This window comes from Aspergillus mulundensis (assembly GCF_003369625.1).
Source record: "Aspergillus mulundensis strain DSM 5745 chromosome Unknown scaffold_17, whole genome shotgun sequence".
Taxonomy (NCBI): Eukaryota; Fungi; Ascomycota; class Eurotiomycetes; order Eurotiales; family Aspergillaceae; genus Aspergillus; species Aspergillus mulundensis.
Genome location: NW_020797905.1, coordinates 353,303 through 365,023, shown reverse-complemented (window position 1 = coordinate 365,023; position 11,721 = coordinate 353,303). Strand labels below are relative to the sequence as shown.

General features: G+C 51.0%; 4 protein-coding genes across 4 annotated transcripts; 1 reads left to right on the top strand and 3 right to left on the bottom strand.

Moving 5' to 3' along the window:
• Positions 1-232: 232 nt before the first annotated feature.
• On the bottom strand, positions 233-2,340 carry DSM5745_10911 (putative AP-3 adaptor complex subunit mu; the record flags this gene model as incomplete). The annotated part of the gene is made up of 3 exons (XM_026752927.1): positions 233-1,667; positions 1,733-2,152; positions 2,210-2,340. The coding sequence occupies 3 exons, from the start codon at positions 2,338-2,340 to the stop codon at positions 233-235; spliced, it is 1,986 nt and encodes a 661-aa protein (XP_026598565.1).
• An 819-nt stretch (positions 2,341-3,159) lies between these two features.
• DSM5745_10910 (uncharacterized protein) lies at positions 3,160-3,945 on the bottom strand (the record flags this gene model as incomplete). The annotated part of the gene is made up of 1 exon (XM_026752926.1): positions 3,160-3,945. One exon carries the CDS (start codon positions 3,943-3,945, stop codon positions 3,160-3,162), a length of 786 nt encoding a protein of 261 aa, XP_026598564.1.
• Positions 3,946-4,647: 702 nt separating this feature from the next.
• DSM5745_10909 (putative SNF2 family helicase/ATPase) lies at positions 4,648-8,254 on the top strand (the record flags this gene model as incomplete). Its single annotated transcript, XM_026752925.1, has 5 exons — positions 4,648-4,764; positions 4,852-4,878; positions 4,943-5,086; positions 5,147-8,101; positions 8,156-8,254. The coding sequence occupies 5 exons, from the start codon at positions 4,648-4,650 to the stop codon at positions 8,252-8,254; spliced, it is 3,342 nt and encodes a 1,113-aa protein (XP_026598563.1).
• A 1,305-nt stretch (positions 8,255-9,559) lies between these two features.
• Positions 9,560-11,255, bottom strand: DSM5745_10908 (hexadecenal dehydrogenase; the record flags this gene model as incomplete). Its single annotated transcript, XM_026752924.1, has 4 exons — positions 9,560-9,930; positions 9,978-10,777; positions 10,825-11,055; positions 11,110-11,255. 4 exons carry the CDS (start codon positions 11,253-11,255, stop codon positions 9,560-9,562), a joined length of 1,548 nt encoding a protein of 515 aa, XP_026598562.1.
• Between the last annotated feature and the right edge of the window lie 466 nt (positions 11,256-11,721).

Sequence of the window (11,721 nt, the reverse complement as noted above, 5' to 3'; positions counted from 1 at the left end):
CGCATTGTCAAGGCATAAACTGAAGCATCAATAGATGACTCAGTAGATCTCATTTAATATCGTCCACGTCATAAGCAACGCATCCCAAATGCGTGTTCAGCCCGCTTCTATATACAGAAACCAACCTAGCAAGCAGAAACCTTGAGAAACCCAAGCCACATCATGCTCATCATACATTGCCAACCAAATGGGCGTAGCAAAAATTGCGCTCCTGTAAATGCAACCATATGGTTTAACATCTCCTTTCTATGCCTTTCCGACTAACACATATATATTTCACTCCCTTGTATGGCTTCACGCCCTCGCCGAGGCCACGGCTTCGGCGCGGGTCGATGGTAAGGCTCTCAACCTTTATGCCGGAGGGGAGCCAGCCTCGTACAGAGAATGATACAGAGGCTGAATTCGGCATAAGGCTAGAATTGATCTGTGTTCGGGTTTTGCGCGGCGCTGTGTGAAATATGGAGAAAGGTGATTCGGGACGTGGTGGCGGTGGGGTGGATGAGGGTTGAGGGGTCGGTAGAGAAGGGGTTCCAGGATGTGATGGTGGTTGAGAAGATGAAGGTTGTGGTTGTTGGTCGGAGGTCAGGTCTGAGGCGGGTGTCTCGCCTTCGGGGCTGGCGTCAATATCAGGCGTAGATACTGACGCGCCACGGCGAGATGATGCAGATTTCTTCACTTTCTTCACCTTCTTCTTTTTCTTCTTCGGCTTTGCCTTTAGAAGGTCTGGTCCGGAATTTTGCTGGTAAGATACTGCCGCGGAATCGTCGTAGTAGCCTTGTAATAGAGTAGCCTCTGCATCGGCCTCGGCATCATCTTCTTCGAGGTCGTCAGCACTATGACCGATAGCCGTGCAGCGAAGGGTAGCGGTTCCGGATATGCTCCCCGAATCCTTAGTTGGGACTTTCCATTCTAGCACACCCCGTCCGGGGTTGAAGAAAGCCTCACCGCGGCTGGCTTTCATGTCTGAGATATTTCGTACAGACTGAGGGATTGGCACTGTCACCACTACATCCTCCAGAAGCGGACCAGGATTACTGCTGTTTCCGCCAAGAAAAGACGGAGTGGAGGTCCCAGATCCTCCCCGGCCTGCTCCAGCTCGATTTCCAGACGGGTACCCGGGAAAGTCTGCGTTGAGCGTCAACCGCACCTCGAAATCAGCGCCCAGAGGACCAAGCGACTTTCGTATGTCAACAATGGTGGGGATAAAAAGCTTCTCCATGTGGTTTGGAGGGTGATCGAGACTAGGGTCGAGCGGCAGCAAGTCCACTTCATATCCAGCGAGGATAAATCGTCCATCAGGAGGAACGAACCTCATTTCACCCGGCTGCTCGCGCCACTTTGCAAGCCTGACACATGGATGAAACACAGGCAGTTCCATCTTACGCGCAATAGCATGTTGACCTCCGGGCGCCGTGAGAGATAATACCAATTCCGGGACACCGGATACTTTGGCCGTGAAAGCGATTGTTCCTGATACCAAAGCAGACAGCAGGCGTCCCGATGGGGCCATTGTAACGGTGAGCGACTCCACTATATCAACATAAAGCTCGTTTGAAGTATGCCGGACGCCGGGTCGCCTCCAGGGGATGGCCGGTCCAAGAGCTGCATTGGCGGACGTTAATGATTGCCGCTTAAGCCCGGGCTGCCCTAAGATCGGTGTTGATGATCTACGTTAACAAGGCCATGCATGTCAGTAAGTCGCATATCCAATAGATTACGAGCGAGTGCATACCCAGGCAAGGCAACATTGCCCAACAGTTTCCCCATCCATCCCGGCATCTCCACAACCTCCTGCAAGGCATTTAACTCGGTATTGCACACGATGCCAGCATCGCACATTTCATGGAGTAATTGAGCCACCACATCGTAGTTTGCTTGTATTTTCGTCGAAATCAAAGGCGCTCCGATGAACTCCTCAAGAACATCGACAACGCGATGCAGGAACTCGAGGGCGAGGAGGGGCTCGGTGTCGGCCTCCGAGAGCGCCAGAAAATGCAGATTTGATTCGACTATGGAGAGAACCGTCACCGGCGGTGACGTATTTGGAAAATATATCAGCGACGGGCGCGGCGCAGGATGAGCGAAATAGAGAGACCGGATGGTCGCCGCGGAGGGCGGACGAGAGCGATAGACCTGTTCGACCAGAGGCTGGCTAGAGCAACCAACGCTGTTAGATTAGTGTACCGCGAATAGAAATGGAGGCACGCACTTCTGCTCGTCGTATATGTAGAGGGCATCAATCTCGCCGCTCATGGTGTCGACGGCTCTCCAGCTTGATCTTAAGTAACGGTTTAGCTCAGTTGTAGTAGCGGCGATCTCACCCTGCAACCACGCCGACATGATCAAATGAACTCATCACTGTTTCTGCCGCCATTTGCCGCCTTGCCTTTGTTTCCCCGTCGCATCTTGATGATTTGCAATGTTCGATATATCTGTCCACAATCCAGGATTATGGCGGCTCCTACGGAAGAGAACGTCCTGGGGGTGCAGAACTCAAAGGCAAAACCTCCGGTCGCTCTTGATGAATTTGAAGACTGCTTCTCCTGCAGAGCCACTGGTGAGTATGATCAGTCAGTGACGGTCCTTGTCCGAGCTTTGGCGGGACATTGACTACGGAAGGCTAATGCTCATGGCTAGGTTCTGCTGCATTCGTCGGACTCGGAGTATACAGCTACTATACCGGCATGACGAATCTGCGAAAACAAGAAAAGACGATCATGCAAAGTGCTACCAAATACAAGATGGGGTCACGTCGGTTGGGAATTACAACCATATCCGCAGCGCTCGTTGGCTTAGGCATTTGGCGGGCAATTGCCTGAAGACACCCCAGTTGCACGACTTTACGACTGCAGAGGCTTCTTATAGGGACATGTATAAATAAGTATGGACGCAGAAAATATTCATAAGTTGGGGAAATGATTTGCTTCATTGGGTATCTCCATATCAGGTAGACTCTATGAATGTAATGCGTATAAACCAAGATAAGTGAAAAAAAAGGATACAAAAGATCTTGCAGCCCCAAAGGATAGGAATGTAAGAAAAACAATGAGATAACCATGTGCAATACTCCTACTATATGCTCCGAGAGAATAGAAATGACAACCGCTGCGTGACTATGGCGTGACGAAGTTCGAACCGCGGCTCGAAGAAATCGTGCCTCTAGCAAAAGCGACCTCGTTTGCCGCCTCCAAATATATCTCGGTTATTTCCCATTCCGGATAAATCAAAAAAGTCGGGGAACTGGTTCTTTCGCTTTGACCCTATTCCGACTGGAGACTCGCGCGTTGAGTTTCGTGGGCTTGGGCGAGTCAGATTACCGTGGCGGTTTTGCTGGCGGGAGTTCCGTGCTAAGACAGAGACTGTGGCGGCCGTATCACTCGGCGGTGATGGAGACTCGCTGTCTGAGTTTTGCATGTCCATTTCTTGTTCTTGAACTTGCGGAAACGTTGGGCCCGCGGCGAAAGTAAAAAGCGGAGGTCGATCAAGGATAACAGGTTCGGAGGGCTGGGCGGCAGGGGTAGAGGGGGGTTGCTGGGTGGCAGCTTGTTCTTCTCGATGCGGTGACGTGGACTTGGTCTGTTGTCGAGGGGCTTCTGGCTCAGAATGTTCTTTGCGTGCTACAGCAGGAGTAGTGCTTCGAGTCCTCTCCGCATCGTCATCGTCGCTTGTATGCGCCAGGCCATCACTGCGTTCCGTGGCCCATTGTCGAACCAGCCAGCCCTCTCCATCAGTCAAACCGAGGTTCTCCCTGTCGAGAAAGTGCAACAAATCTTCAATCGCCTCCTGATATCCGGCCTGCCTTGCCTGTGACTCCGCAAACACAGCATTCTTGTAGAGGTGGGTGACCGAAAGGGCAGCGGTTCTGAACTGTTGGAGGAGCTGCTCCGAAGGCGGGCGGGGCGTCGAACTCGGTAATGAGGTGTTGAGAGACCTCATCGAGTCCATAACGGTTCCAGCTACTGTGAAAGCAGCTGCGATCAGGCCTGGATAACTTGTTTATTTTTAAGCGGGAATTTTCTCCTTTGTTTCTCGGTACCGAACTCGAGTAGGAGGAGGGGTGAGAGTGAGCGGTGCTCGGGCAAACTTGTAGGCCCAAAGCAAAGGATAAATGAGAGCGAACTGGTAGAATAAGGAAAAGACCAGACCGTCAAGCAGACAAAAATCCCCGCGTCACAGAAGGAAAAGCTCTAAACTGGAACAGAATCGAGATATGTCTGATGGGAACCACCTTCGACGTTCTTCTTTCTGCTGTGGTCATGGTAACGTGACCCACCGCGGGGAAACTCATCTTCCGTGCGGAATAACTCAGTGCTGCCGTAAGGTAAACGGCGCGCCAATTAGCGCGTCTATCCACCATTTTGCCTTTGCCATCCGCGACTCTCATCCACGGCGTCCTTTCATCCAACCCTGCCGCTTCGTCGTCATTCACGCCTTGTTTGGTCTGGACGGCGCCTTGTGCACTCTTTGTTTGGGCCGTCATATTCTGGGCCTCAATTCTCTCCATCTTCTAAAAATACCCATCTCATTGTGAATTACTACATACTCCGAACTACATAGTTCCGCCTGACCTGAATTTCGATTAACGCACATCTTGAACACTAAAGACGATATTTCTACCGCTTCGCGCAGGTCGCGCAATTGGCAAATATGGCCCCCGCTGCTGTCCCAGCTTCCGATCCTCCTTCCCAAGCAGATACTCCGATGACAGACGCGAACGAGGAGCCCACTTCAGTGCCCGTGGACCCCCTGGACGCGAAGATGACGGTATGTTGTGAAGGCGTCCTTCTCTTTTAGATTAGTGTGCGCTGTTGTGCTGTCTCTTGGAACTCGAGCACATGCTAAACTGTCAAGGGCTACCAGGATACACCAGACTACACGGTAATACTTGCGACCGCCGAAGAGGTCTCCTTTCGCAACATCAGCTAAGAAAGTTATCTGCTAGGACTCGGATACGAACCCAAACACCACTGCAAGCAGCGTTGCAGGCGACCCGGTTTTGCCAGACGGCCGAAGGCGGAGGTCGGAGGCCTATCAGATGAGGAAGAATATGTTCGGCAAGAAACATGGCTCTTTGAATGAAAATAAGGTTAGACACCTTGTTGATACAAACAAGGTGCTGTTGTGTCTCATACGTATTCAATCATAGGACGATGACTCCATTCGGCGATTCCGTTATCTGCTCGGACTTACAGATCTTTTCCGCCATTTCATCGAAACGAACCCTAACCCTCGGATTAAAGAGATTATGGCAGAAATCGACAAACAGAACGCCGAAGAAGCGACAAAATCCAAGCGGAAAGCTACTTCGCGGACAGGAGGTGCGAGCAGCGACCGAAGACGGCGGACGGAGCAGGAGGAGGATGCTGAGCTCTTAAACGACGAGAAGCGCGGCGGCGAGACTAACACAATCTTCCGAGAGTCGCCGCCATACATCCAGGGTGAGATGCGTGACTACCAGGTTGCTGGACTGAACTGGCTCGTTTCTTTACATGAGAACGGTATTTCGGGTATCCTGGCAGATGAAATGGGTCTAGGAAAGACCCTTCAGACAATCTCGTTTATCGGGTATCTTCGACATATTTGCGATATCACCGGTCCTCATCTTGTCGCCGTGCCCAAATCCACGCTAGACAACTGGAAGCGAGAGTTTCACAAGTGGACTCCCGAAGTCAATGTCCTTGTGCTACAGGGAGATAAGGAGGAGCGCAACAAGTTAATCAACGAGAGGCTTTTAGATGAGGATTTCGATGTCTGCATCACTAGCTACGAAATGATCCTCCGGGAGAAGTCGCATCTCAAGAAGTTTGCTTGGGAGTACATTATTATTGATGAAGCTCATCGGATTAAGAACGAGGAGTCGTCGCTTGCTCAGATTATCCGTGTTTTCAATTCTCGAAATCGCCTTCTCATCACCGGTACCCCGCTTCAGAACAACCTCCACGAACTGTGGGCTCTTCTCAATTTCCTCTTGCCAGACGTCTTTGGTGACTCGGAAGCCTTTGATCAGTGGTTCTCAAACCAGGAGGCGGACCAGGATACTGTCGTGCAACAGCTTCACCGAGTCTTAAGACCTTTCCTTCTCCGCCGTGTGAAGAGCGATGTCGAAAAAAGCCTCCTTCCCAAGAAGGAAGTGAACCTATACGTGCCGATGTCAGCCATGCAGGTCAAGTGGTACCAAAAGATTCTTGAGAAAGATATCGATGCGGTGAATGGTGCTGCTGGTAAGAAGGAATCCAAGACTCGTCTGCTGAATATTGTCATGCAACTGCGCAAATGCTGTAACCACCCCTACCTTTTTGAAGGGGCGGAGCCCGGTCCTCCCTACACCAACGACGTGCATATCATTGATAACGCGGGTAAGATGGTGATTCTTGACAAACTTCTCGCTCGTATGCAGGCCCAGGGAAGCAGAGTCCTCATTTTCTCGCAAATGAGCCGTGTTCTAGATATATTGGAAGATTACTGCATGTTCCGACAGTACCAATACTGCCGAATTGATGGTACTACAGCTCACGAGGATCGAATCGCCGCCATTGATGAATATAACAAGCCAGATTCGGAAAAGTTTATTTTCCTTTTGACCACAAGAGCGGGAGGTTTGGGTATCAACTTGACGACTGCGGATATTGTTGTGCTGTACGACAGCGACTGGAACCCGCAGGCCGATTTGCAAGCCATGGACCGTGCCCACCGTATCGGTCAGACAAAACAAGTCGTCGTGTATCGGTTTATCACTGAGTCTGCAATTGAAGAGAGAGTTCTGGAACGTGCTGCGCAGAAGTTGCGATTGGACCAGCTTGTTATTCAACAAGGCCGGGCCCAGCAACAAGCCAAGAATGCTGCTTCAAAGGATGAGTTGCTCGGTATGATACAACATGGAGCTGCCGAGATCTTCAATAAGCAGGGCGGAACGAGCACCCTGCAAGAGGGTAAGGCATTGACGGACGACGATATTGACGCAATTCTGCGTAAGGGCGAAGAAAGAACGGCGGAGCTCAGCAAGAAGTACGAGAAACTGGGTATTGACGATTTACAAAAGTTCAACTCCGAAAGTGCCTACGAGTGGAATGGTAAAGACTTTGCGGACAAAAAGAAGGACATTGGAATAAACTGGATCAATCCCGCGAAACGTGAGAGAAAAGAGCAGGTTTACTCCATCGACAAGTACTACCGCCAGGCCCTGGCTACCGGTGGACGAACCGCCGATCCTAAACCCAAGGTTCCCCGAGCACCGAAGCAGATCGCCATTCATGACTGGCAATTCTTCCCCCAGGGTCTTCAGGAGCTTCAAGATAAGGAAACTGCTTACTTCCACAAAGAAATTGGCTACAAGACGCCTCTTGCAGATGGGCCTGAGGAGGAACTCCAGGATCGTGAAGCGGAGCGTGATCTCGAGCAGCAATTGATTGATACGGCCGCGCCCTTGACTGAAGATGAACAGGCGGAAAAGGCAAGGTTATCAGAGATGGGCTTTCCCGAGTGGAACCGTCGTGATTTCCAACAGTTTATCAACGGATCAGCCAAATTCGGCCGTACTGACTACGTCGGCATCGCCACGGAAGTGGACAGCAAGGACCCAGAACAGGTCGAGGAGTACGCTCATGTATTCTGGAAACGCTTTACGGAGATCCAGGACTACCCGAAGTATATTCGCGTCATTGAGCAAGGAGAGGAAAAGCTCCGCAAAATGGGCCATCAGCGCAAGATGCTCCGTAAAAAGATGGAGATGTACCGCGTGCCCCTCCAGCAACTGAAGATCAACTACACCGTCTCCACCACAAACAAGAAGGTCTACACCGAGGAGGAGGACCGCTTCCTTCTTGTCATGCTTGACAAGTACGGCGTCGACGGCGAAGGCCTGTACGAGAAGATTCGCGACGAGGTCCGCGAATCCCCACTCTTCCGCTTTGACTGGTTCTTCCTCAGCCGAACACCTGTGGAAATTGGCCGTCGCTGCACGACACTCCTGAACACAATTGCCAAGGAGTTCGAACCGGAGGGTAAGAACGGTGATGGCAAGGGACGTGGCCGTGACCGTGACGAAGATGAACTTGACGACGAAGATGAGGCCCCGGCTAAGAAGAAGACCAAGGCCGCTGTGGTAAGCTTGTACCCCACCTCTCACCATTTATCTACCAAGCTAATGATTTAACAGAACAAGCAAGTCAAAGCCGTCAGGGGCAAAGGAAACTCCGCCTCTACATCCCGTGCCTCCTCGGCAAATCCTTCCAAATCGCGCGGTCGAAAGAAGTGATGCGATCATTCGATCTCAACCAACCAAGCACTCAGTGCTCGGTCCACTACCTCAACATAACATAACATCTATTGTGTACTATTGTATGGTGATTTTGGCGAAACTTGTAGAAGAGTGAAAGAAAAGGCGCAGAGTGGACGGTAGTCTGTGTCGGTTTGTTTGGTGTCCTTTGCTTACTCAACTGTATGCATGTCTTCTATATCGGATTACGGTTGCGGCGTTGGCTACGGTTAGAACGCCCTGGTTAGTTTAATTCATTCTATATTTTCCCATAACGCTCTGGTCTGGTTAGGTAGTGAGCAGCCTGCAGGACAGATAGATACAAAGTTGATGCATTGACAACCAACGCTTCATCTGCTTGCTGTTCACCCTTAGATCACGTCCAGGGTTCTTCTTTTTCTGCTACCAACGACTACACGGACGAAAGTAAGCGAACATTTATATTTTGTTTAAACGGTGACAGTAACACGACCGACCAGGTAGCTCAATGCTTAAAGTATTGGTATCATGTCCTAACTGGCCCGGCGTGCCCCTCAACGACCCGTACGGTGTAGGGTAGATTGCATAATTGCTCGATCCAAAACCAAAACTGGAACTGATCACAACCAAAGATGCAAGTTCGAATCTTGCCCTGATCAGTTTTATTTTTTAATATATTTATGTTTAGTGGATTGTCTTTAGGTCTGCATCCTCCACAGCAGCGGGCCAGATCCGTACAGCAGAACCGCAACCTGCGAGCGTTATGCATGGCGAATCTGGATTATATACTTTCTTCTGTGGTAAATCATTCCTTGATTAGATAGGCAGCTCACGGGAAGGCGACTGTTTGCTCGTAGACTAGGCATGCGACAGACAATATACAATGATGGCGAAGACATATATACAGCACAATTGAGATAAGACGATCCAAAACCACAACAGAGTAGGTCAGTTCCTCAGTCACTGGTACACTCATTTGAGATAGACCGGGATATAAGACCAATGAAACCAATTTTTTAGAGAGTACATAGATTATTCAATCAAAATTCCTTGGTATCCCAGCGTAATGCTGAACCCAATCATAGTCTCGAGGTGCGTCGTTCGAGAACCTTCATGATGATGTAGGCCACTAGATGAGAATTAAGGTAAGTACGTATCCAGTGAATAGATAATCCAGGAATGAGAGAGTAAAGAAAGACGAAAAAGAAAAATAGAAGATTAAAAATTAGCTAGTGATGGGTATATATAGCCATGTGACCGGTATTACAAAAGTATATGGTATCAAGTAGGCCAAGCAAGTTGAAAAAGCGAAGAAATATATCGAGATCAAGACTCACCAGCAGCAACAACAGCAGCCCGTCCAGTACCAGCTTTAGCCGACCCTCCGCCCAGCGTGAGGATCCACCGAAGCCAGCCTAGACGGACCTTACGACCAGAACGGTCAAAGTCAGGCACGACAAGGCTGGCCGCCTTGAATTTGGCCAGCTTGCCTGCGTACGGCGGGTACCGGATCGCCAAGAGAGACTCGAGCCAGCCCGGGCTGCTTGTGATGGGACGGCGGTGCACGAAAACGTCAAAGCTGGAGCGGCCACGGTACGCACCGTAGCCGCTCTCGCCCACACCGCCGAAGGGGAGGGTAGGGATGTGCAGGGCGGCGTCGTTGACGGAGACACCACCGGAGCGGGTCTGAGAGAGGACTGCGGAGGTTAGTTTGGTAGATGGCGGTGGTCTAAGGGGGACGTACTCTTCTCAGTGTCTGCTTTTGACCCGAAGGGATAGAGGCCTAGCGGTGTGCTCTGAATGCTGTTTGCGATGTTGATAGCCTCGTCGATACTATCCACAGGGAGGATGGGGATCAGAGGACCGAAGCTCTCTTGTGTAAGCATGGAGTCGTCGGGCGACTCGACTTGGACGAGCGTGGGCTCGATAAAGAGGTCCTTCTCGTCCATGGTGCCGCCCATGAGGATCTTGCCCTGGGAGTTGTCGATCATTCCTTTCAGACGACGGAAGGCGCCTTCGTTGACAATTCGAGAGAAATCCGGCGAGGCCTTGGCTCCGTTGGGGTAGAACTCCTTGTATGCCTTCTTGAACTCTTCGACCACAGCGGGTACGAGACTCCTGTCAACGAGGAGGTAGTTCTGGGAAGTGCAAACCTGACCTGCATTCATAAGCTTGCCCCAAAGTAGTCTTCGAGCAACCAGTCTAGGGTTGGCGGTCTTGGAGATGATTGCTGGGTTAAGACCACCCAACTCCAACACAACTGGCGTCAAGTTCGGAGCGGCTGCCTTTGCTATGATGCGTCCGACATTCGCACCACCAGTGAAGAAGATCTTATCCCATCGCTCTGCGAGGAGAGCCTGAGTTTCCGGAATGGCTCCTTGAATGATGGTGTAGCACGATGGGTCGAGCGCTGCCTCAACTATCCGCTGCATAACAACAGCGCTCTTTGGCGCATTCTCACTAGGCTTGATCACGACAGTGTTTCCGGCAGCGATGGCACCGAGGACGGGGCCGAGAGTCAACTGGAAGGGGAAGTTAAAGGCACTATTCGAGTTAGATCATGAATATACAATCGACAGAGCACATCGTACCCAATAACCAAAACTGTGCCGAGAGGATCCTTGCGAATCTTGGGGTTCATAAACTTGAACGTGAGATCGATGTCGTCGGCTTTCTCATCCTTGACCCATTTGTGCAGATTCTTTGAAATGAAGACAATGTCATTCTCCAACCATACGTTCTCGCCGACTTCCGTTTCGAATTGCGGTTTGTGAAGGTCGATCCGGAGGGCTTCGATGATTTCTTGCTCGTGGTCCTTGATGCTATCGGCAAGGTCAGTCACGACCAGAGACGATCGGAATATGCGAGGAACTCACGCCCAGTAGAGCTTTCGAAGCTGGACAAGTCTGAACTCGACGTCTCGAGTCTTGTGCTCCAGGAAGGTCTTTTTCACGCGCGACACCCGTTCCTGGATCTCCTCGATCGGGGTGTACTTGAGCTCGGGGATGTCTATGGCGCCCATGGTGGATGCTGATAAGAAAACCCAATGAGTAGCGATAGGAAGCGACTTTTGATCCCTGGCGGCGAAGGTTGGACAGACTCGACAGAAAGAGAGAGACAGGGAGTGGGCAGCATATTTAATTTGGAGAGGCACATGTACGGAGTAGTTACGGTACTAGCCCGGCGTCCCCTCATGCCCGCAGTGCCTGGGCCGCGGTTAAGCACGGAGCTCGCTGATTGGCTGCCCGCTCGCAAGCATTGCCAGGACTGTAAACGATGGTCAAGGAGTTATATCAGGGGAAGTATCCATGGAATTCTGACAATGGACGAATGTGATGAGGAGCAGAGACTGAGACACTACAAGCCTACAACGAAAGCGCTGTGCTGACTTCGAGGTATGCAGGAAGCTGTGGGATCATGCACAGCGCCCCGCAATTCCAACGGCCATGGCGCCCCATACCTATGCCCAGACTTCTCTTTTTCATATA